Source organism: Mobula birostris, chromosome 24, assembly GCF_030028105.1.
Source record: "Mobula birostris isolate sMobBir1 chromosome 24, sMobBir1.hap1, whole genome shotgun sequence".
Lineage (NCBI taxonomy): Eukaryota > Metazoa > Chordata > Chondrichthyes > Myliobatiformes > Myliobatidae > Mobula > Mobula birostris.
The window spans coordinates 26,286,128-26,312,895 of NC_092393.1; the positions used below are offsets into that span (position 1 = coordinate 26,286,128).

Consider the following 26,768-nt stretch of genomic DNA (forward strand, 5'->3'; position numbering starts at 1 on the left):
CTGTTGAAGGTTTACTATGTTTGATACATGCCCAAGGTACCAGTTGCTTTGAAAACTTGACTAAACATTGCAGTTCAATCACACAAGGTTTAAAATATGCTAGGAATTTGAATTTTAGACTGGAGTGTTCTTTGCTTTATTCTGTATTACTGTATATTAGTTTTATAATGCATAGGAAAAAACATATACACAGGACTTTGCTATTGCAACATATATCATCTGCATTCATTTCAAGCAGCCGGAAATAAAATTCCATAATAACAGCTGAAAGGTCTAGGTGGGAACACAGACAGGTAAATGGATTCAATCCAACCTGTTGTCACATAATATGCCAGTAAAAAAGTCGATGGAAATAGCAGCTGTCTCTGTTTAAACTGAAAATTACACAATGATTTTTTTAATCATTTAAGGTTATTAACTAAATAAAGGCTCTTTGAAGTGTATTTTTCCTCCCAAAGTAAATCAGAGTATTATTTCATTCTCCCTCCCCACCCGACTTCATCTATCACCTTCTAACTTGTCCTCCTTCCCCGTTCGCCACCTTTTTATTCTGGCATCTCACTGCTTTCTTTCCAATCCTGATGAAGGGCCTCGGCCTGAAACGTTGACTGTTTATTCATTTCCATAGATTCTGCCTCATCTGCTGAGTGAGTTCCTCCAGCATTTTGTGTGTTTTGCTCTAAAACACATGACTACTAAATTTTAAGATAACTGCCTAACAATATTTAAGCTTTCTTTATACCCTGTGTGTTATCATGATAGCCACTGGATTTTATCACAGACTTTAGCTTTTATCATCTTCAGCCATTAATCTTGCATTTGTTCCTCAAGAGAACAGATACAGCTTCAATCATTTATAATTAAAAATACTGGAAGTTGCGATTACGAAATGGATTTTAGGAGCTTGTCAATTTATTCTTTGCGGTTATGCCTTGATTTTACTCATTAGATTTTATTTCAATGCTTCTGCTCCTGTACTTAAAGCAAAAGCTGAACCTCAGAATATGAGTGCTCTGATATTTTAACCATTGGGATTATCTGGGGCCTGAGTAGACATCAAGACAGCATTGTGGTTTTCAATTTAATTTGTAAATATCAATAGTTGAAAGTCAGATGTGAAGTATACAATTATATATAATTGACTGTTAAACTGGCTTCTGCACATTGCAGACTTCTATCAAAAATATCACAATACAATTGAACGCTTATGTCACCTGATCTCATAGTTCCACAATAGAGACAAAGCAATATCATTCTTCAGTCTGTTCACTGATATTTTCCATTAATTTTCTCAGAGGAACACACTCTTTATGAAGTAATCATTTCGAAGCTGGTTGGCTGCCGATGACAAGTGGTGTTCTGCAGGGGTCGGAATTAGGATTGTTTGTTTTCACTTTATATGTCAATGATGTGGATGACGGAATTTGGATGATGATTTGGATTTCAGTTAGTCCTGACGAAGGGTCTCGGCCTGAAATGTCGACTGCACCTCTTCCTAGAGATGCTGCCTGGCCTGCTGCGTTCACCAGCAACTTTAATGTGTGTTGCTTGAATTTCCAGCATCTGCAGAATTCCTGTTGTTTGGATGACAGAATTGATGGCTTTGTGGCCATCAATAGGTAGAGGGGCCGTTAGTATTGAAAAAGCAGGGAGTCAGCAGAAGATTTGTACAGATTGGGAGAGTACACATATAAGTAGGGTCATGCACTTTGGTAGAAGGAGTAAAGGTGGAGATTATTTTCTAAATGGAGAGAAAATTCAAAAGTCAGAGATGCAAAAGGACTTGGGATTCCCTGTAAGTCTTCATCGTCTCACTTACTTTCAATTCCCTAGCCCTGACCTCATTTCCACAGTGGTTGTCCAGTCCCTATACAATTCTATCCTCCATCAAGAAGTCTTTAATGCTCTCCACTTCATTCTCAAACAAAGAACCAACCAATTCCCCTCCGCCATCACCCTCCTGTGTCTAGCAGAAATGGTCCTCACCCTTAACAACTTTTCCTTCGGTTCCTCCCACTTTCTCCAGTCTCAAAGGGTAGCCATGGGCCCTAGCTATGCATGCCTCTTTATTGGCTGCATAGAACAGTCCATGTTCCACGCTTTCCCTGATATTTCTTCCAAAGTCTTCCTCCACTACATTGACAACTGCATTGGCGCTGCTTCATGCACTCATGCTGAGCTCATCAATTTCATCAACTTTGTCTTCAACTTCCACCCTGCCCTTAAATTTAATTATGATTATGGAGACACGCAGTCCTCTTTTATTGTCATTTAGTAATGCATGCATTAAGAAATGATACATTATTTCCTCCGGTGTGATATCACAAAACACAGGACAAACCAAGACTGAAAAAACTGACAAAACCACATAATTATAACATATAGTTACAACAATGCACAATACCATAACTTGATGAAGAAGTCCGTGAGCACAGTAAAGTTCAAAGTTTCTCAAATGTCCCACATCTCACGCAGACAGGAGAAGGAAGAAAAACTCTCCCTACCATGCCGACCACAATCCGACTCTGAGTCATCCGAAAACTTCGAGCTCTGATCAGCTCTCCGACACCGAGTACTGAGCGCCATCTCTGTCCGAACAATTTGACCTCCTTTTCAGTCGCCAAAAGCAGGCAAGGCTGGGGATTTTGAGGCCTACCCTCCGAAAGATTCACGACCACACAATAATGACAGCAGCGAACGGACATTTCAGAAATTTCTCCAGATGTTCCTCTGTGCTTTCACATCCATTCTCCATCAAATCTGAATTGTCCACGGCCCCTATTTAACAGATATGATATCATTTTTCAACGGAAATATATTTCTCACATCTCCCTCCTCTCTCTCAGTCTCTCTGTCTCCATCTCTGAAGACAAAATCTTTTATAAATCTAGCGATTCCCATGGCTATCTTAACTACTGTATATGTCTTCCCACCCTGTCTCCTATAAAAATGCTTTTCCCTTTTCTCAGTTTCTTCATCTTCGCTGCATCTGCTCCCGGGATGAGGCTTTCCTTTCCTGAACATCAGAGGTGTCCTACTTCTTCAAAGTACAGGGTTTCCCTTCCTCACCATTGACACTGCCCTCACTCACATCTCCTCCATTTCCCAACATCTGTGTTCATCCCATCTTCTTGCTGCCTTAATGGTGATAGAGTTCCTTTTGTCCTTATCTACCATCCTATAAGGCTCCACATCCAATGCATCATTCTCCACAACTTCCACCATCTCTAAAGGGATTCTACCACCAAACACATCTGTACGTGCACCAGTTCCCTGTCCCTTCCCCACACCGTTTTCCACAGGGATTGCTCCTTTCGTGATTCCCTTGTCCTTTCCTCCCTCCCCACCAATCTCCTTCCCAGCACTTATCCCTGCAAGTGGCCAAAGTTTTTTCAACTATCCATTCACCCCCCTCCCTCACCTCCATTCAGGGCCGCAAACAGTTTTTCCAGATGAGGCATCACTTCCCCTGCCAATCTTCTGGGGTTGCCCATTGTGTCCAGTGCTCCTGATGCGGCCTCCTCTATATCGGTGAGATTCATGGTAGATTGGGGCACTGCTTCATTGAGCACCTCTACTCCATCTGCCAAAGCAGAACTTCCCAGTGGTCAAGCATTTTAATTTCAGTTCCCTTTCCTGTTCTGACATGTCGGTCCATGAAATCCTCTTGTGACATGATTAAGCTACCCTCAGGGTGGTGGAGCCTCCAACTTGATGGCATGAATATTGACTTCCTTCTGATTAAAACAAAAATCCCTCCCCTCCCCTCTCCTCCTGTTCCCCACTCTGGCCTCTTACCTCTTCTCTCCTGCCTATCACCTCCCCCTGGTGTCCTGTCTCCTATGATACACACTCCTCACTAGCAGATTTCATCCTCTCCAGTCCTTTACCTTTCCTACCCAACTGGATTCACTTATCACCTTCTAGCTATCCTCCTTTCCTGCCCCCCCCCACATTTTTATTCTGGCGTCTCCCCCCTTCCTTTCCAGTTCTGAAGAAGAGTCTTGGCCCAAAATGTTGAACGTCTGTTCATTTCCATGGGTGCTGCCTAACCTGCTGTGTTCCTCCAGCATTTTGTTGCTTTGGATTTTCAGCATGTGGAGAATTTCTTGGGTTTTCTAAAGGTTAACTTGCAGGTTGAGGCAGTGATAGGGAAGACAAATGCACTGTTTGCATACATTTCAAGACAACCAGAATATAAGAGCGAAGATGTGATGCTGAGGTTTCATAAGGCATTAGTTGGAGCACACTTGGAGTATTGTGAGCAGCTTTGGACCCTTATCGAAGAAAAGATGTGCTGACATTGGAGAGGCTCCGTAGGAGGTTCACAGGAATGATTCTATGAATGAAAGGGCTAATGTATGAGGAGCATTTGATGGCTCTGGGCCTGTATGCACTGGAGTTTAGAAGAATGAGGGGGTTTCTCATTGAACCTATTGAATATTGAAAAGACGGATACGGGGAGGATGTTCCCTGTAGTGGATGAGTCACAGCCTCAGAATAAAGGGATGTCCATTTAGAACAGAGATGAGAAGAATTTCTTTAGCCAGAGGGTGACAAATCCGTGGAAATGATTACCACAGATAGCTGTGGAGGCCAAGTCAATGAGTATATTTAAAGCAAAGGCTTATAGGTTCTTGGCTAGTCAGTGTCAAAGGTTACGGGAGAAGGCAGTAGAATGGGGTTGAGAAGGATAATAAATCAGCCATGATGTAATTGCGCAGCAGACATGATGGGCCGAGTGGCCTAATTCTGTGCCTATGTCTTACGGACAATGTAGTATTTGTGCATGCCTACTTTGCAGTGATATAAATTACTTCAAAGGAAATCCTTGGAAGAATGGAAAAGCAAGCGGAAAAGGGCAACAAGATGCTAATTTCTGGGTGTTGTCATGCATGAAACACAACAAAATATATAGATATGGCAAGTATAGATATAGGAAAGCAGATGGATTTTCTCACACACAGAGTACAGTATATTTCAACGCAGTTGTATGAGAATTGACATGACCATATCCGGAGCACTGTACATCATCTGAACTTGAACTCTGGGAAGAGGGTTGTGTTAATAGAAGAAAGACTGAGCATGTTAGAGCTATACCCTTTATTGTTGTTGTTGAATGTTATTGAATCGTCTTTGACTCATGGCAACTCATGCCCTGTCTATTGAGGACTTGGATGTTTCACATTTACTGATGATAACCTGAAAAGCATCCTGAAATCCAACTTAAGGTAACTTATATCTTATTTATTTACACAAATTCTTTGTTGACAATGTTTTTTTTGAAGTCATTCATGTGCATAAAGAAGGTGGTTTTCAAATTGTGGACATTGAGCAAAATTATCGACCAAACTGAAGTCCTGTATGAAACAAGAGATCCACAATCTGCTGTGGGCTAGATCAGCGATGCTCAGGTCTGGCGACCAAGAAAGCACACGAAGACCAGGTGTGGCCTCCAGAAATCTATCTCACATGCAAAGTGGCAATCCCAGACCAAACTTGAATCACAGAAGGATGGTCGACAGTTGTGCCTGGGCTTGAATGCTATCATCTCCTACAAAGCAAAGGCAAGCAACATACAGTATATGATGTTTCACATCCAGATGAGCTCAATGCCTTTCATGCTCGCTTTGAACGATCAAACATGGAGACATCCACACGAACTCCCACATCACCCATCAACCCTGTGATTCAGTCTCTGAGGCTGACATGAGAGCAGCCTTCAGGAGGGTGAAGCCACTGAAAGCATCCGGCCCAGATGGTGTACCTGGCTGAGAACTGAAGACCTACATTTCCTGACATCTTTAATCATTCATTCATTCACTTATTTATTTGCTTGTTTGTTTTTTGTTTTTTTTTTTGTTTGTGGACCTGTAGTAAAATGGGCTCTCTGAGACCAAACACCAGGTTGAGTAAATACATAAGCAACATCAGATAGCTTTGAATGTTTCGATATTACTTCCAATTTAGCTGCAAAACAAAATCACAAAAGCATAAAGTTGACATATATATGCAAAGATATTTTTTTCAAATAATCAAAAATACACATTTTTCCTAAGTTTAATATTGATTAAAAACTTCACTTGGCCGAACCAAACATAAAAACCAAAATATTCAAGTCTACTTATATTCATTCTTCATAACTATTCTAATCCAAGTTATCCTGTGTTGCCATGAGCTACACCTATAAAAACAAATAAAGAAGGAATTCAGCTCTTGAGGTCCAGTCTGGCTTGTAGTGGTGCAAATCTATTTTCCCTTTCACTTCCTCTTACCCTTGCACACAAGCTTATCAATTTGACTTTTGATTATTTTTGCCATTACTTGCATGAAGGGGTGGTTTACAGTACAAGAACACAAAAAACACAAGAAAAGGTCACTCAGACCTGTCCTGCCAATATGACTCTTGGCAGAACTACCCCAGCTCCTTCTTTAACTTCAAGCTCAAGTTCATTGTTATCTGACTGTACGTATATATAGCCAAATGAAACAACGTTCCTCCAGACCATGGCATACCCACAAAACACATGTCACACACAGCACATAAAACAAAATACTGCCACAACTAAATTAATAAAACATAATTCGAAATGCATGCAGTGCACAGCACAGGTAAACAGTAAACAGTAATCAGTACAGTCAACTGTAAGCAACTTGCTATCCTAGTGACAAGACCTCATTGCTGGCAGGGTATTCATTAGTATCAGACTGGGGGAAGAAGCTGTTACACAGTGTGGCAGTCCTAGTTTTGTGCAAAATACATACAGTCCTACATTCTCCAATCTATCAAGAATATATCTGCACTCTCTTCCCAAAATTCTGCAGTACACTCTGCAAAAAGAAATTTCTATGTACAGTAGCTCAGTCTTAAGTGACGACTTTCCTATTGTTTGACTCTGTGGCTCATTTATGCTTTTTCCAGCAGCTAACTAACCAATCAGCACACAGATTGTGGGGGGAAAGCAAAGCACAAAGTAATCACATGGGGAACCCTGATTGTACCCAAGTTCAAACTAATTTATCAAACTAACATCTCCAGAGCTGTGAAGAAATCAGTACCAGACCCTGTGGCGCCAAACCATCCAATCAGAAATCAGTTGCTGCTTACAGAAGGTTTAAAAAAATAGTGGAAAATAAATATGATATTATTATCGCAATATCTCTTAGGACTCACAGGACAACCATATAACACTTCCACTTCACTCTTATAGTTTCTTTGCCATCACATCAATCATTACCTGTTTTTTCTTGAAAAAATATTATATGCATTTATAATAACTATTGGTTTTTGTTTTTAATGTAATAACATTTGGATAGTTAATTGGGAAGAGCTGTCTTTGGGGAATTCTACATCTGACACGTGGAGTGTGTTTAAAGACCAACTGTACAGAGTATGGGACAGCTACTGTATGTTTCAGTCAGAAGGAAGGACATGGATGGTAAGGTAAAAGAATCTTGAATGTCGAGACAGGTGATGAATTTAGTCAAGAAGAAAAAGAATAAGTATGTAAAGCTTAGGAAGCTAGAACCAAACAGAGCCCTTGAGGGTTACAAGGAAGCTAGTAAAGAACTCAAGAAGGGAATTAGGAAAGCCAGGAGGGGCCATGAAAAGTTTTTGGCAGTAGGATTAATGAGAATCCCAAGGCATTCTATACATACATCAAGAGGGGATAACTAGGGAGAGGATAAAGAGGGGAGCATTTGCTTGGATGCAGCAGATGTGGATGAGGTCCTTAATGAAGACATAGGTACTTATCAAGGAAGACGTGGAAGAAAGGGAGCTAAGTGCTGAGCTTATTGATATGCTAGGGCAATTCAAGGTAAACGAGGAAGTAATGTTGTGTCTCTTTAAGGTGGATAAGTCCCCAGGGTCTGATAGGATATATCAGGCAAGAGCAGAATTTTCTGGGGTCTTGAGCAATATCCTCCCGTTCTCTTTAACCACAAGCAAGGTCCCAAAGGAGTGGCAAGTAGCTAATGTCGTTCCATTATTCAAGAAGGGAACCAGGAATAATCCTGGAAACTATAAGCTGATGAGTCTCGCATCAGTGGTAGGAAAGTTACTGGAAAGAATTCTTAAAAATAGGAATTATGAGCATTAGGAAAACTATCACCTAATTAAAGACAGCCAGCATAGCTTTGTGCAGGGCAAGTCATGTCCAAATACCTTGACTGAGTTTTTTGGATGAGGTGACGAGGGTGATTGATGAAGTTAGAGTGGTAGATGTTGTTTACATGTAAAATGTTTGACCAGGTACCTTATAGAAGTCCCATCCAGAAGATTAAGATGCAAGGGATCCACAATGAATTGGCTGTTTGGATTCAGAACTGGCTTGCTCATCGAAGATAGAGGGAAGTGGTTGAGGAGAATTATTCTAGTTGGATGTTTGTGATAAGTGGAGCTCCACAGGGATCTGTACTGGAACTTCTAATGTTTGTGATGTACATAAATGGCCTGGATTAAAAGGAAGATGGGTGGGTTTGTAAGTTTGCAGGTGATACAAAAATTGGTGGTGGTGTAGAATACTGGCAAAGAATATAAAGGGATATACCAGTCGATCAGTTGTAGATATGGACAGAGTAATGGCAGGTGGAGATTAACCCGGCTAAATGTGAAGTGTTGTACCTTGGTACAGTAGGTCAAATGCAAAGAGACAGTACAGTGTTAAGGACAAGATCCTTAACAGTGTTGATGAGCAGAGGGATCTTGGGGAATGAGTTCACAGGTGTCTGAAAGTGGATTCACTGGTTGACAGGGAGGTTAAGAAGGCATACGGCATGCTTACCTTTATTAGTCGAGGCACTGAGTTCAAAAGTCAGGAAGTTACGTTACAGCTTTATAAAACTCTAGATAGGCCACATCTGGAGTATTGCATGTAGTTCTAGTTGCCCCAGTATAGGAAGGATATCGAGGATCTGGAGAGGGTGCAGAAGAGGTTGACCAAGATGTTGACTGGATTAGAGGGCATGTGCTATAACGAGAGGTTGTTTTCTCTGGAGCAGCAGAAGCTAAAGGGAGATCTAATAGAGGTTTATAAGATCACGAGAGGTATAGCTACAGTAGGAAGACACTATCTTTTTCCAAGGGTCTAATACCAGAAGGCATGCATTTAAGGTGTGAGGGGGTAATTTCAAAGAAGAGGGACAAGTTTTTTTCTGCAGAGTGGTAGGTGCCTGGAATGCATTGTTTGGTACGGTAGTAGAGGAAGATACATTAGACTTTTAAGATACATTTAGTTAGGCACACGAATGTGAGGAAAATGGAAAGATATGGACATTGTGTAGACAGAGGCGATTAGCTTATTAAGCTACGTATTTGATTGCTAATTTAATTGGCTCAACCAATTCCCTACCTGAGAACATTTGTTTTTCAGCAGGTTTCAAACTTACAGTGGATGTACACTTGGTCTAGTAAATCACTTAGGAATGGCTTTGGAACCACTGTCCACAGGAAGATTCAAACAAATCTTGATAGCTACAATGGACATTTCTTGATATGCATCCTCTTAACAGTGGCCTTCAAGTTGTTTTTTTTTCCCCTCCAGTTTGAGTCCATTCCGTCACTATTCTACAATTTTAAATCTTGATCAAGCAGCTTACATCTCCAAACAATGGCAATTTTTGCTGTATCACATTCTAAGACTTGCTACTTATTAGATAGTGTTAGAAAATAGCAATGAAATTACAGCAGAGTTTAGTGTTCAACATAAGAAAAATAGATAAGTTAAATGTTGCCTTTTCTTCTTATAAAGTATCAGAAGGAATAAATGTGCATAAATAGTTCTCTTAATGGTTTGAACACAAACTTGATGAGGTTCTGCAGAAGGTATGCGTTGTGAGGTAACTAAAATTCATTAACTTCTGCAGTTTGATTTCCAGGAAGGAATGATTTTGAGAAAATTCCCATCTCTCTGCTTTCTTTCTCCTGCCCAGGAATTTGCATGTGTGATGGGAGGAATGCACTGTTTCCAATGGATTCTGTAGACTGTATAGTGAGTTAGGGATGGCCTGATGCTCCAACTGAAAAGATAAGCAAAAATTTGAGAAAAGGTAACAGAAGTTTAATATCAACTAAATGTTAAAAAGTTGGAAGTTTTTTGTTTAATGGAAACTATCAGTTTATTGCATTCACTCTAAATGAAGTCATTATATAGTGATAGGTGTGCCCTGACTATCAAAACTGTAAACAGTAAGTGTAAATAGGATCTTTAAACTTTACTTCACTTTATTGTCGCCAAACAATTGATACTAGAGCGTACAATCATCACAGCGATATCTGATTCTGTGCTTCATGCTCCTTGGATTACAAAACTGTAAACAAACCGTGTAAATGCATATAATAGATAAATAGCAATAAATAACAAGCATGAAGTAACAAGTTAAAAGAGTTCTTAAGAGATAGTTATACCCAGGAATTTGAAATTACTGACCCACTCCACCTCTGATCCTCCGATGAATACTGGCTCATGGACCTCAGGTTTCCCTCTCCTGAAGTCAACTATCAGTTCCTTGGTCTTATTTGCATTGAGTGAGAGGTTGCTGTTATTACAGTACTTAACCAGGACTTATTTCATAATTTACTGGCATAATTTACACCTGGACTTACCTCATAATTTACTGGCATAATTTACATATTACTATTTAACTATTATGGTTCTATTTCTATTTATTATTTATGGTGCAACTGTAACAAAAACCAATTTCCCCCGGGATCAATAAGGTATGACTATGACTAATCTCCCTCCTGTGTGCAGATTCATCATCACCTTTGATACAGCCCATAACACTGGTGCCATCAGCAAACATACATATGGTGTTGGTGCTATACTTAGCCACACAGTCATAGGTGTAAAGAAAGTAGAGCAGGGGGCTAAGCATCCATCCCTGAGGTGCTCCTGTGCTGACGGAGATTGTGGAGGATATGTTTTTGCCAAACTGACTGACTGGGGTTTACAAGTGAGGAAATCCAGAATCCAATTACACAAGGGGGTATTGAGGCTTACGTCTTGGGAGTTTACCGATTAGTCTGGAGGGGATGATGGTGTTAAATGCTGAGCTATAATTAATAAAGAGCATCCTGATGTATCCTGTTTAGTTTCTGTTCAATAGATTTGCTAAGTATGTCCACAGAAACAGAATCCAAGGTTGTATGTGGTGGCATGTGTGTACTCTGATAATAGATTTTACTTTGAACTTTGAAGCCACTGTATGATATCATACACTTACATTGTATCAAGAATATTTTAGTCGCCCTGTGGTAGATATCAACTACAAAAACAACAAAAGGTCCAGAATAGCATTGATCCATAAATCTGAAGATACTGCATAAATAACTGAAAATTCTGGTTAAAATATGAAAGAATTAACACTTAAAATTATCTTTAGTATTTGTGGTTTCAGCTGCCAAAGCCAAAAGAACTGGAATTTCCTCTCTAAACTTCTGCATCTCTCTGCTAAACAATTTTTAAGATTACATTTAAACCTAATTCCTTTAACCATCTGCACTAAGAACTGCTCGACATCATTTTTTTTAGATGAGGCAACATCTGTGGAAAGAGAAACAGTTAATGTTGGGGGTCAAAGACCATTCATCAGACTTTATTTCAGATTTCCAGCATCAGCAGTTTTAAAAAGATTTTTAAATGAAGTTTGTATATTTGTTAGTGCTATTATGCTGACACAACATATAGTTAATAAATTTAGTTTCTTCATATATTATCTCAGCTTGCAAGTAACTATAACTCAAACAACAGGAATTCTGCAGATGCTGGAAATTCAAGCAACACGCATCAAAGTTGCTGGTGAACGCAGCAGGCCAGGCAGCATCTCTAGGTAGAGGTACAGTCGACATTTCAGGCCCAGACCCTTGGTCAGGACTAACTGAAGGAAGAGTTAGTAAGAGATTTGAAAGTGGGACGGGGAGAGGAAGATCCAAAATCATAGGAGAAGACAGGAGGGGGAGGGATGGAGCCAAGAGCTGGACAGGTGATTGGCAAAGGGGATATGAGAGGATCATGGGACAGGAGGTCCGGGAAGAAAGACGGGGGGGGGGGAACCCAGAGGATGGGCAAGGGGTATATTCAGAGGGACAGAGGGAGAAAAAGGAGAGTGAGAGAAAGAATGTGTGTATAAAAATAAATAACAGATGGGGTACGAGGGGGAGGTGGGGCATTAGCGGAAGTTCGAGAAGTCGATCTTCATGCCATCAGGTTGGAGGCTACCCAGACGGAATATAAGGTGTTGTTCCTCCAACCTGAGTGTGGCTCCATCTTTACAGTAGAGGAGGCCGTGGATAGACATGTCAGAATGGGAATGGGATGTGGAATTAAAATGTGTGGCCACTGGGAGATCCTGCTTTCTCTGGCGGACAGAGCATAGGTGTTCAGTAAAACAATCTCCCAGTCAGCGTCGGGCCTCGCCAATATATAGAAGGCCACATCGGGAGCACCGGACACAGTATATCACCCCAGTCGACTCACAGGTGAAGTGTTGCCTCACCTGGAAGGACTGTCTAGGGCCCTGAATGGTGGTAAGGGAGGAAGTGTAAGGGCATGTGTAGCACTTGTTCCGCTTACAAGGATAAGTGCCAGGAGGGAGATCAGTGGGGAGGGATGGGGGGGACGAATGGACAAGGGAGTCGCGTAGGGAGTGATCCCTGCGGAAAGCAGAGAGAGTGGGGGAGGGAAAGATGTGCTTAGTGGTGGGATCCCGCTGGAGGTGGCGGAAGTTACGGAGAATAATATGTTGCACCCAGAGGCTGGTGGGTTGGAAGGTGAGGTTATAACGCATCTCTCCCATTTCACGCACATCTGCTCTCACGCCATCCTCCCGCCACCTCACTAGGAATAGGGTTCCCCTGGTCCTCACCTACCACCCCACCAGCCTCCGGGTCCAACATATTATTCTTCGTAACTTCTGCCACCTCCAACGGGATCCCACCACTAAGCACATCTTTCCATCCCCCCTCTCTGCTTTCCGCAGGGATCGCTCCCTACGCGACTTCCTTGTCCATTCGTCCCCCCCATCCCTCCCCACTGATCTTCCTCCTGGCACTTATCCTTGTAAGTGGAACAAGTGCTACATATGCCCTTACACTTCCTCCCTTACCACCATCCAGGGCCCCAGACAGTCCTTCCAGGTGAGGCAACACTTCACCTGTGAGTCGGCTGGGGTGATATACTGCATCCGGTGCTCCCGATGTGGCCTTCTATATATTGGCGAGACCCGACGCAGACTGGGAGACCGCTTAGCTGAACACCTATGCTCTGTCCGCCAGAGAAAGCAGGATCTCCCAGTGGCCACACATTTTAATTCCACATCCCATTCCCATTCTGACATGTCTATCCACGGCCTCCTCTACTGTAAAGGTGAAGCCACACTCAGGTTGGAGGAACAACACCTTATATTCCGTCTGGGTAGCCTCCAACCTGATGGCATGAACATTGACTTCTCTAACTTCCGCTAATGCCCCACCTCCCCCTCGTACCCCATCCGTTATTTTTATACACACGTTCTTTCTCTCACTCTCCTTTTTCTCCCTCTGTCCCTCTGACTATACCCCTTGCCCATCCTCTGGGATCCCCCCCCTTGTCTTTCTCCCTGGGCCTCCTGTTCCATGATCCTCTCATATCTCCTTAGCCAATCACCTTTCCAGCTCTTGGCTCCATCCCTCCCCCTCCTGTCTTCTCCTATTAATTTGGATCTCCCCCTCCCCCTCCCACTTTCAAATCTCTTACTAACTCTTCCTTCAGTTAGTCCTGACGAAGGGGCTCGGCCTGAAACGTCGACTGTACCTCTACCTAGAGATGCTGCCTGGCCTGCTGCGTTCACCAGCAACTTTGATGTGTGTTGCCTGAGATATTCTAACTTTGAATGATTGAATGATCCAATGACATTCAAATAATGTACAATAAAAGGAAATAGAAATATTGCTAACTTATATCTTAAAGAGTAGCATATACTAGTATGCTGGACATTTGGAAATTCAAGATGCCTCAAATTGCTAATGTCCACATAGTAATGTTTAATCCTAACATTGGTGTATTCAATTTTGATACAATTAAAAATGTAAATTTATGAAACATGTGCAAATGTTAACCAGTATCAAACTGTTTCTGAAAACTTTAATTTGGTTGTTCAGTGTTCCTTATAAAGTGCTACTGTTAAACTTTAGGATTTTTAAAATAGTATTATATAATACATAAAATTGACCAATTCAAGCGCAATACAACTTACTAAACAAGAGCTACAACTTATAATTATATAGCTCCTTTAACATGCACTCAACCATGTTGATAAAGGCATTATGAAACAAAGTATGGCATATGTTCTAATGCTTGTTTAAAGGTCATGAGGGGTGTCTCAAAGGAGGAAAGAGGCAGGGAGACGTTTGGTGGAATTACAGAGCTTAGCACTTAGCTGTTAATTGCAATCATCACTGCTGGTGTGATTTAAGTTGTATACAGTCAGGACAGAATTAGAGAAATGCCAGGGTTGCCGTCAATCACCTATGAACAGGTCTCAGAATTTATGGAGAAATTATCCTATTCAATATTGATATTGATACCTTTCCTTTAATTTCTATATATTTTTCTCAGCCTGGATTTCCCAAGGACAAGGTTTGAGTTCCCAGAACGATCCTGAGAATACAGAATCTGTCCTGGAGATGTCCAACAGCCAAAATGGTCAAAATTGTGGGGTAAGGAATTAGCGCCGTCTGTTCACACCCAACCTCTCAGTAGCAAATCTCTCTGTGGGAATATCTGAACTGTTGGGTAGAGGGACAGTAAAAAGCGTGCTCACAACATGTCTTTTATTTTTGAAAATCAACAGGTCAGATCTTCCATTGACCAGCAAGCCATGTGAACTCATCAGTTGCTTTCCCTAAGATGACCATTTCTTCAAATGTCCCTAAGAGTAGTCTTCGATTGAGAGATCTCCTCCCAGTGCTGGGCCTGTTCAAGTACAGGTGATTAACTCCACCTTCCAAAAGCACTTAACCAAAATTGAGGTAACTATAATTCAAAACTAGCCCAGATTTATTGAAATTTATTAGTGGATGGTTAACGATTGATGAAGACATTCAAAAAATTATGAAATGATTAAATTATTTCATGAATTAAAAAGATGTACACACAAGACAATTGTTTAAAGTAAATGAAATAAATCACACAAGAATAATCTTTTATTTAGCATTCTGTGCATAGCTGTCTCTCCCCTTTGATATCTGTACTTGTTTGTACCAGGTCCAAACTGATGCAGACAACACACACAAAGTGCTGGAGGAACTCAGCAAGGCATACTGCATCTATGGAAAAGAGTACAGTTGATGTCTCTTTTCCATAGACACTGCCTGGCCTGCTGAGTTCCTCCAGCATTTTGTGTGTGTTGCTTGGATTTCCTGTATCTGCAGATTTTCTCGTTTCCGAACTGATGCAGGTTCAGCAGACATCCCATCCTGCAAAAACTCATTTCAGAGAGTTAGCACCATCAATTCGCGGGAGTCTTCCGGGAGAGGTGGGATGTCTGCAATGGAGTAGCTCCTTAGCAGCTAGCCAGCTAGTTTAAATAACATTAGCTATGCCAATGAACAAATGGCAGTTGTTAAACTCACCTCAACATGTCTTTTACAGTTTTAACCCACCACGGGCAATAGAAAAGTCACTGTTGCAAACAGTGCAGCGAGCAACACTGTCATTATTTTTGACCCCTATTAGGCAGAGGTACACTTTAGTGTAGTCTGGGGTGACATACGTTTTATATATTTTTTTGGAACACTCTGCCACTCTGATTTTTTTTTTGGAACTCTCTCACTCTTGCTCTCTATCGTGCGCACGGTCTCTCGCTCGTGGTCGCTCTCTCTCTCTCCCCACACTTGCTTTCTCACTCTCACTCTCTCTCGCGCTCTCTCTCTCTCTCGTGGTCGCTCTCTCGCACTTGCTTTCTTGTTCTTGCGCTCGCTCTCTCACTCTCTCTCGCGCGTTCTCTCACGCTCACTCTCAAAAAAATCTATTTCCGGGACATTGTATATAATTTGCGGGCATCAGGGAGCCACAATTAATATGCAGGAGACTCCCGGAACTTCCGGGAGAGGTGGGATGTCTGGTTCAGTAGGAGGATTATACAAGTTAAGAGACAGGATGGCCACACTATCCCACTGGACCAACACATCCTTCAAGCAGAGGACCAGGAGACTACTACTGCTTTCAGAACACTAGGCTCAAGCCAGCATCCAGTGCTCCTGAACGTCTACCCAAGCAAGTGTGTAAAAAGGAGCAGAAGCGCTGTCCCAAGCTCGGAACAGCGAGGAGCACAGACATCACCATTATTGGATATCTGCGTGAGACACTCCTCCAAGTAAGTTTTAACCCTTGCATACTGTTCATACTCTATACCTTCACAGCATAGTCCGGGTCAATTTTGACCCAGCCCAAGAATCCCCTCATAACAAGTGTCTATACCAAATTTTGAACCACAGATCTATTTAGAATGTATAAATAGCCTATCCGACATTAATAAATGGGTGATTAATCCTTAATTAATGTTTCAGAGATGTAAAGTCCATTTCAATCGATATGGGTCAAATTTGTCCCGGAACAGCCTGAATGTACAAAAATTTGTAGCACCTGTACAAAAGAATAAAATGTTTAAAAATTTTCATTTTTGTACATTTTGGGTCACTTTAGGAAAGGCCATCAAATTTCAGCTTTAAAAAATGGCATTTAGGGTGTTTTTACTGCTGTCAGGTGTCAAAACGGGTCAAATTTGACCTGAACAGTATGTAAGGGTTAATTATTGTCATATGTTCCAAGATACAGTGAAACTTTGTTTTTCCATGTCATTCAGGCAGATCAGTCCATAACTAAGTGAAAAATCAACATCTTAGGCCTGGAGGAGAGGAGCAAAAAAATCAATCTGATGAGGGAACTCAGACGGGCGAGCAGCGCCTGTGGTGAGGGAGAAATGGTGGCGTTTCGGATTGATTTGCTGGGGGGGGGGAAGAGAACGTTAACAAATTTACGGCTTTGATCTAGCAAATGCTAGGGCCAGTGGGTGGAGCGATTTTTAAAAATCCTTTTTTTAGCCAATTGCCAAGTGATCCCAGAGGTAGCGGCGCGGCGCGGCGCGGCCCGGCCCGGCCCTCCCCTCTCACCTGGAACTGCAAAAGGCCAAACCCCGTTGCCGTGACAACTGTCTCTGCGTCTTGTACAGCGACCGGAAGCAGATACCCGGAAGTGAAAGTTGGTCGGGGTCAAGACGTGGCGCAAGATGGCGGCCTGCCGCGAAGGAGGAGCGTAGAGCCGACAACCGGGTTCTTTGCTATAAATAAACCATGTACAGTGTGTCATGTAGGCTGTTCCCAGGTATGTGTATGCTGAACAAGGTCAGGAAATCGTTGCAAGTTGACTATGGGGGAGGAAGAGCGATAAAAATTGAAGTTCTATGCATGTTATTCTCATAACTTCCGGTTGACCTTGTCAACCTTGATTTCAAAGACTCCTGGCGCCCAGAAACTTTGGATAACGGGATTTTTCTAAATGCATATGTTACGTTTAAACTATGTGCTATGGTTGAAGTAAATGACCAGGACTTTTATAGATTGAATTGAAAATAATCCATATTTAGTTTTCCCCGTAAATGCATCACTCGTAAAAATAACCCATTGTGATCCCTCTTCCAAAACATTATTTCAAATTCAAGGTTCACAGCTCGCTGCACATTTTCTCTAGAGGGAATTAACCGGTGGCTAACATTTAATAAGCGTACAGCACAATAGTGGGCCCTTTTGTGTGCCTCGTCCCTACTGACCCTGATGTCTGTCAGTGTTGATCTGTATCCCTTTAAACCTGTAAGACACAAGCAGTCCTTCGAGTTCAGGCAGCATTTCACGTCTGACTCTGTCATTGTCACATTGCATCCGGTGCGGCTTCCTCTTCATCTATGAGACCTGACGCAGATTGAGGGATCGCGTTGTCGTGTACTTTTGTTCCGTTCGTCGTAACAGTCAGGATCTCCCGATGGATAGCCATCTTAATTTCCCATTCCCAGACTGACGTGTCTGGCCACAACCTCCTCTGCTGCCGCGTTAAGGCTAGGTGCAGACTGGAGGAGCCCGTCTTGTTAGTCTCAAACCTGACAGCATCAACATAGATTTATCTACCTTCCAATAACCGCTCCCCTCTGTCCACTCCCTTCTTTTCCCTTGACCCTGTGGCCCTTTTCTACTGGTTCCCCACCTCTTCCCTTAATTCTGTTTTCTACAGTCCTCTCCTATCAGATTCTTCCTTCTTCAGCCCCTTGCCTTTTCCATCTATCACTTCCAAGCTTTTCGCATTATTCCCTTCTCCCCTTATCTGGATTCAGCTATCACCTGATAGCTTGTTGTCCTCCCCCTCCCTTACTCTTTTATTCTGGCTTCTGCCCTTTTTCTTTCTGGTCTTGATGAAAGATCTTGGTATACGACAAGCTCATTTACTTCTATTGATGCTAACTGACTCGCTGAGTTCCTTCAACACTTTGAGTTTGTTCTTTCAGGTTTCCAGCATCTGCAGTCTCTCTTTTATCTCCCTTTTAAGTACTGATCGAAAGGCCTTTCAAACGTTGTTATTGTATCTCCCTCTGCTACCTCCCTTTGGTAGCTTGCATCAGGTATCCAGTATTGTCTGTGTGAAAAGCTTCCTGCGCCAATCTCCCTTAAATGTCTCCACTCATTTTGTTAGTGGTGGTGTATAGTGAGAACCTGAGATAAAAACTTGAATGTATCTTTCTTTAAAGTTACTGGCTGCTTAATTTGTTTTCTACTTTTGACTAAAAGTTCAAATCATTACTCTTGTATGAATAGTGAATAATTACGCTGCACTTTGTAGTAACCTTGGGATACAAAAAGAGATTTATAGAATAATTTGGATCCAAATAGGGGATAGCTATTGTTAAAATGCCTTTCATGATAATCAGAACTGTTACATTCAGCTGATGATTATAGGTGTACATTGACAGCATAACATCATATGGAATATGTTTGCTTGTATTTACATAGATCAATTTGTCTCATGCATAAACTATCCTGGATTAGGATTTTATAACCTGAATAAAGTAATGATTGGTGTTGACATCATATTCATAGTTATTGGAGCAGGCTTTATGAGAACGCAAATGGGTTGTGTTGTGTACTGATTCTGTTTTAAAAGCCTTAAGATATATTGACGTGATTAGCATGTTGATAACAACAAAGATAAATGGATTTAGTAGGGGACTTTACTTTCAAACAATGTTGTAATTGTAATTTTGAAATGATGGCAGATAAGCCAGACATGTTCTATAGCATCTAACATTTAATTAAAATTTGAAGCCCCCTTTTATTGTTATACCCAGTGGTGCTAAAATTTGTTTTCTGATTAGAATCTTTAACTTGACATTAACTAATTCTCTTTTCACATATGCTGTCTGATCTGTTGAATGTTTCTAGTATTTTCTGTTTTCAATTTCAATTATCGTCTGCAGTTTATGATTTTTATATTGTTTTTATTTTCCTCTTTAAAGTGTTATATTTTCCAAGGTAAATCTGAACTAGAGGAAGTTAAAGAGCTCAAAACTCATACTCTATATAGTTGATGTGTTAAACAGATATCTTGCCTTTCATCATGTGACAGTACTGTACAAAGAAAAGTGAGAAATATTTTGGTGTTCTGGTCAACATGTATTTTTTCTGTGAAATCCAAAAGACTTACTTATCAATGTTATGTTGGTGACTGTATCTCACTGTCACTTCTGTCTATGTTAAAGCAGAGACTGTATAGTAAGAGTACTTAATTTGCTATGATTGCCATTGTTTTTGAATGTTCTGATATCTTGAAAGTTAATTCCTCCAGAATAACACAGAAAAGTGAAGTTAATACAATTTCTGAGAAAGCTGGTGAGATGACAGAACCAAGAGACCTGAAGTTGCAGTGAGATTTAAATTGCATAAAAAATGGATTGGTATTTTTCTTGTGTGGTATGAATATTCATCACCATTCATAAGATAAGATATAAGAGCAGAATTAGGCCATTTGTCCCATTGAGACTGCTCCATCATTTTGTCATGGCTGATCCAATTGTCCTCTCAGCCCTCACCTCTTTCCTTCTCCCTGTATCCCATCATGCACAGACCAATCAAGAATGAGTTAACCTCTGCCTCAAGTATTCATAAAGTCTTGGCTTATGCCCCTCCCTGCTGCAAAGAATTCCACAGATTCATCACACTGGCTAACAAGATTCTTCCTCATCTCCATTCTGAAAGAACACCCCAATATTCTGAGGCTGTGGTCTTAGCTTCCCCTACCGTAGGAAGCATCTGCTCCACATCCAGTCTATCAAGGACTTTCACCATTCGGTAGCTTTCAATGAGGTCACCCCTCATTCTTCTGAATTTCTAGTGAATACAGGCCCAGAGCCATCAAACATTCTTCATATGACAAGCCACTCAATCCTGGAATCATGTTCGTGAACCTCTTTGAACCCTCTCCAGTTTCAGTACATCCTTTCGAAGATAAGGGGCCCAAACCTGCTCACAATACTCCAAGTGAGGCTTCACCAGTGCTTTATAAAATTTCAGCATTACATCCTTGCTTTTATATTCTGGTCCTCTTGAAATAAATGCCAACATTGCATTTGCCTTCCTCACCACAGACTCAAGAATTTGTCGGATAATCTCTAGCAGATAGAATATTGATGAGAACAGCAGTGAAAATTCAAAAAAAAAAATTCTTAATATGACAAGGCTTTTAAGGTGTTAAACAGAAAGAACAACAGTTCACCAGCAACACTTAAAGTGGTTATCATCAGATTATAGGTTAAGTTCTTTGGTATTTTTTTCTGTCAATTACTATAATTTTGCATGCTTATTGCTTTTTCATTGTAAGGCAAAGGCTGGTATACATTTTACTGACTTCAGGCTTCAGTAAAAATGATTGTTTCCAACGTGGTTTTCTTGCAACGCTGTACAACCTGTACAATAAGCAGTGGGCTAGAGAGCTGGATATGTTAGTGAACAAAGACGGAGTGGGTAGAAGTAGTCTTAGCAGGCAACCATGTCTGTCTGGAGTGTTCAGGAAGCTGTTCTCTGACACATTTAAACCTCTTTATCAAGCACATTTTGAGTGAAATCATCCAGCATCTGCAGCTCAGAGATAAGTAAAAAGTGACCGTGGGAAGGAACTTTGTTTTTGGCTTCTAATGAAGTGCATGTGTGGTCATTGGGACCCTCTGTTCTTTGGAGAGTGACTCTGTTCAGTCTTTGATCCCAGAATCCAGTAGGAAGAGTGAACACGTAGCTATGCAGATGAGGTTTGTCATTGACAACATGCATCCTATATTTTTAGATGCCTAATATTGAATCTAGAAAGGTTTCAAAGGTACATTTAATGTCAGAGAAATGTATACAATATATTGTACATCCTGAAATTCTTTTTCTTTGCAAACATCCATAAAAACAGAGGAGTGCCCCAAAGAATGAATGACAATTAAATGTTAGATCCCCGAAGTCCCCCCCCCCGCCAGCTCCAACCCACCCAAGCATAAGCAGCAGTAGAGCAAAGACCTACCCCCTCCCCCACTGGGGAAAAAGCACTGTCGCCCCCACCGAGCACTCAAGCATGCAGCAAAGCATCAATAAAAACACAGATTTGCAGTACCCCAAAGACTACTCGTTCACCCGTTAATTCGACATATCACAGTCTCTCTCTCTCTCTCTCTCTCTCTCTCTCTCTCTCTCTCTCTCTTCTCCCCCCCACCCCCCCCCCCACAATAAGGGAGAAAGAGGTGTCCCAGTCTCACAGCGAGAGGGGTGACATAACAACAACTTGCTGATTTACAATGTTAAAAGTCTGTTGCGTCGCTTCTTCTGAACTCTGTGCCCAAAGAACTCGGGTCTTCTGGGCACACAGCCAGCAGCCAGCTCGCTGTTTCTGATCTTCCATCTCCCACAGCACACCAATTTACTGCGGCGGCACCAACCTCCAGAGCCACGAAATCCCGAAACCCTGAAGCCGCGTTAGTCTTCTAGGCCGTGTCCTTGGCATATCGAATAGCGGTCAGTTGTGAGACCCCAAGAGTGAGTCCCATTCCTGTAAAGAATCAAAGTCAGCGTGTAACTCCGGGTCAGGGTCTTCAAAAGAACCCTGAAAGGGAAAAATAGAGTTATTAAAGATAGAAGTAGAGCTGTTTCCGAAATTGCAAGCAAAGGAGTCGCCATTAGGCACCATCGTTCTCTTAAGGTGCCATTCTAGTACCTAGAAGGTGCTAGAACTGAATGGGATTCCATTCAGTCATATCGAGCTTCTGTGTGAGCTGAGGAACCAAATTAATAAAAATGTCTTCATTGTGGAGAGTGCTCAGCCATTTGTATTTGAGCCATCATGGCAAGCTAAATTGTAGCTTCTTGGCAGTAATGTTAATGAATTTGGTATGAGGCTTCCTCACACACCTGTAACATATAAGTAATGAAAGCCAGGCTGCTGCAGAAATAAAATGAATAGCACAGACCACTGCTACTCTGTTTCTGCATCCAGTCCTAAGACCCTGAGGAGGTATTTGCAGTTTTTTTGAAGAACTGAACAAGAAGATTGATAAGGACTGGGCAGTAGATGTCTATGTGGACTTTAACTGAATAGAAACATAGAAACATAGAAAATAGGTGCAGGAGTAGGCCATTCGGCCCTTTGAGCCTGCACCACCATTCAGTATGATCATGGCTGATCATCCAACTCAGAACCCTGTACCAGCCTTCCCTCCATACCCTCTGATCCCTTTAGCCACAAGGGCCATATCTAACTCCCTCTTAAATATAGCCAATGAACTGGCCTCAACTGAATCCTGTTGTTGATTGGTTCAGAAGATTGGATTATATGGGATCCAGGATGATACAAAATTAACTTGATGGAAAGAATCAAACGGTTGCAATGGATGGTTATTCTTCAGATTGGAGGCCTGTGACCTGTGGTGTGTTGTAGAGTCAGTGGTGGGTACGCTGTTGTCTTTCATATGAACAGTTTGGATGAGAATGCGAGGGGATCATGGACCAGCGATCTGAACCGGCCTGTGCCTCACCTTGGGCCCCGACACCCTGACCTTTTCAATCTGGCCCAGTAAGTTTTTGCTGGTGGTGTTGTGAACAATGAAGTTGATTGTCTAAGATTACAACAGAATCTAGATCAATCGAGAAAGTGGGCAAAGAATGGCAGATGGAATTTAACTTAGACAAGTGTGAAGTGATGCATTTTGGGAAATTAAGCCAAGGCAGGACATACCCATTGAATGCAGGGCACTGGGAAGTGTTGTAGAATAGAGAAACCTAGAAGTACATAATTCCATGAAAGCAGTGCCACAATTAGACTGAGTAGTGAAGAAGGTGAATGGTATGCTTGCTTCATTGGTTGAGGCATTGAGAACAAGAGTTGGGATGTTGCATTATTTCTTTACCTATCGTTCGGATGGCGATTTAAGCACTGGGTCAGGGTGTCGAGGCTCGAGGTGAGGTATGAGCTGGTTCAGATTGCTGCTCCATGACACTTACTCGGCTCTGTGCTGAACTGTGGAATTCTCTTTACAGACTTCAGTTCAGGAATGCTATTTGCTTGTGCTTATTGTTTGTATGATTTTTTTTCATTGCACATTGGGTGTTCAGACTTTTTTATGGGTTTTTTAGTTTTTATGGATGATGTGTTATTTTCTGCATATTAGGTATTAGACAGTCTATATATATTGTGTGTATATTATAATTTGTTTTTGGGTTTCTTTATTTCATGGCTGCCTGTTAAGAGATGAATCTCCAAGTTGTATAATGTATACATACTTTGAACTTTGAGGACATTGCTGAGGAAGTAGAAGCCTTGGTGAGCTTTCTTGGCCATGACGTCAATGTGGTTGGACCAGTGTGCTGGTGGTGTTCACACCAAGAAACTTGAAGCTTTAAACCCTCACAACCTAATCACCGTTGATAGGGGCAGGAGCATGGGCACCTCCCCACTCTCTGAAGTCAATGACAAGTTGTTTTGTTTTGTTGACATGGAGGGAAAGGATAATGTCGTGACAACATGTCACTAAGCACTCTTTCTCCTTTCTGTACATCATTTACGAATCCGAGTCAGGTTTCATATCACCGGCATATGTTGTAAAAATTGTTCTTTAGCAGCAGCAGTATATTGCAATCCATAAATAGTAAAAACTATAAATTACAGTCAGAAGTGTATATTTATAAAATTAAATAACTAGTGCAGAGAGAGAGGAGAAAATACTGAGGTAGCGTTCTTGGGTTCATTGTCCATCAGAAAAGTGATGGCAGAAGGGAAGAAACTGCTCTTGAAACATTGAGCGTGTGTCTTCAGGCTCTTGCACCTCCTGCTTGATGGAAGCAATGAGAAGAGTGCATGTGGTGGGTGGTGGTGGTCCTTAGTGCTAAGCATGCCTGCAGAAAAAGAATCTCAGGATTGTACGTAATGACATGTATGTACTGTGATAATAAATTTTACTTAGAATTTTGAACTCTAATGATGGATGTCCCTCTTTTGAGGCAAACTGAGTTTGCAACTTTCTCTAGCTTTTGCCGTTGCAACGAACTAGAATGCTCTGCACGATACATCTGTAGAAATTTATGTGTCTTTGGTGATGAACCAATTCTCCTCAAACTCCTAATGAAAGATAGCTGCTCTCGTGCCTTCTTTGTAATTTCATCAATATTTTGGGCCCAGGATAGATGCTCAGAATTTGACACCCAGATATTTAAACTGCTCACCCTTTCCACTCTTGATCTTCGATGAGGGCTGTGTATGTTTCCTTGAATTCCCCTTTCTGAAGTCCACAATCAATTTCTTGGTCTTACTGACGTTGAGTGCAAGGCATGACTGTGACACCACTCAACCAGCTGACCAGTCTCACTCCTGACGGCCTCCTCGTCACTATCTGAAATTCTGCCAACATTAGTGTTGTCATTGGCAAATATACAGATGGGTTTTGAGCTGTATCTAGCCACACAGTCATTGGTTTAGAGAAAGTGGAGCAGTGGACTAAACACACATCCTTGAGGTGAGTCAGTGTTAATTGTCATTGAGGAGATGTTAGTTCCAATCTGTACTGACTGGTCTCCCAGTGAGGAAGTCAAGGATCCAGTTGCAGAGAGAGGTACACAGGCCCAGGTTTTGGAGCTTGTTGGTTAGAACTGAGGGTATGAACACTGAACTGTAATCAATAAACAGCAGCCTGACATCAGTATTACTGTTATCTAGGTGATCCAAAGCCAAGTGGAGAGCCAGTGAGATTGCTTCCGCTGTAGACCAATTGTGGTAATAGGCAACTGCAGTGGGTCCAGGTCCTTGCAGAAGTTGATTCTAGCCATAAGCAATCAGTCCAAGCACTTCAGCACAGCAGTTGTGAGTGCAACGGGGCAATAATCGTTGAGGAAGCTCACCATGCTCTTCTCGGGCACTTGTATGATTGTTGCCATTTTGAAGATCATCTGGGAGTGAAGCATCACAGCCATTCATGATGTTAAGTTTGGCGTTGTAGGAAGTAATCACCTGTAAACCCTACCAGAGCTAACGTCCATCTAATTCCATCTCTAACTTCAATTGAAATGGTTTCTTCACTCTTCAAATAGCTTTCCATAGGTCGTACCTGGACCATAGATGTCGATCACCAGTATTGAATGCCACAGATCTAGAATTTAGCAGACTACAAATCTTCTGGTTCATTCACAACATTTGGTTTGGCTATGTGCGGTATGTTCTTAAAGGCACACAATTATCCACACTGGTCTCGATGAAGTCAGAGACAACTGTGGTGTATTCACTTAGATTCTGAGATGACTCCCTGAATATTGTCCAGTCCACCAACTCAAAAGCATTCTGTAAGTATTCATCTGCCTCTTTTGACCATGCCTTCTAGGTCCTCACCTCTGGTGCTGTGGTCTTTGGTCTCTGCCTATACGCCATGAGTAGAAGCACAGCCAGGCGACTGGATTTTCTAAGATGTGGGCATGGGTTGGAGGACCTCGCGTGTAGATTGGTCTCTGTTGAATGCAGAAAGGAAGATATGGCTGGTGGTGGGATCACATTTCAGCCCGTGAAAATTTAGAAGAATGACATGCTGGATGAGGGTGACTGAACATAAGAGGGGTGGGGGTTTGCTGCCAGACCCTTTGATCAGAAAGATTGGACTTGAATCAAGAAATAAGATTGTACTTTCTTGGAACAATGGCAGATGTAAATCTCCAACCACCCCCCCCCCCCCCAACTCGTTTTCCCCTCTTGTATGGGAATTAGAAACCAGACATTGAAAAGAGGAGCAACACACATAAAAGTTGCTGGTGAACACAGCAGGCTAGGCAGCATCTCTAGGAAGAGGTGCTGTCGACGTTTCAGGCCAAGACCCTTCGTCAGGACTAACTGAAGGAAGAGTGAGTAAGGGATTTGAAAGTTGGAGGGGGAGGGGGAGGGGGAGGTCCAAAATGATAGGAGAAGACAGGAAGGGGAGGGATGGAGCCAAGAGCTGGACAGGTGATAGGCAAAAGGGATACGAAAGGATCATGGGACAGGATCCTCTCATATCCCTTTTGCCTATCACCTGTCCAGCTCTTGGCTCCATCCCTCCCCCTCCTGTCTTCTCCTATCATTTTGGATCTCCCCCTCCCCCTCCAACTTTCAAATCCCTTACTCACTCTTCCTTCAGTTAGTCCTGACGAAGGGTCTTGGCCTGAAACGTTGACTGCACCTCTTCCTAGAGATGCTGCCTGGTCT

At 41.9% G+C, this 26,768-nt stretch overlaps 1 protein-coding gene and 1 long non-coding RNA gene across 3 annotated transcripts in view; both read left to right on the forward strand.

Moving 5' to 3' along the window:
• LOC140187386 (uncharacterized) overlaps positions 1-15,106 on the forward strand; it is a 92,339-nt gene extending 77,233 nt beyond the window's left edge. The window contains exons 2-3 of the long non-coding RNA XR_011883082.1: positions 14,598-14,698; positions 14,833-15,106. This is a non-coding gene — a long non-coding RNA (uncharacterized lncRNA). The remainder of the gene's footprint in view (positions 1-14,597; positions 14,699-14,832) is intronic.
• A 2,144-nt stretch (positions 15,107-17,250) lies between these two features.
• cox10 (cytochrome c oxidase assembly factor heme A:farnesyltransferase COX10) overlaps positions 17,251-26,768 on the forward strand; it is a 159,476-nt gene continuing 149,958 nt past the window's right edge. For both annotated transcript variants that reach the window (XM_072242275.1, XM_072242276.1), the window contains exon 1: positions 17,251-17,363. In XM_072242275.1, the coding sequence (XP_072098376.1) occupies positions 17,333-17,363 (31 nt within the window). In that variant the 5' untranslated portion in view covers positions 17,251-17,332. The remainder of the gene's footprint in view (positions 17,364-26,768) is intronic.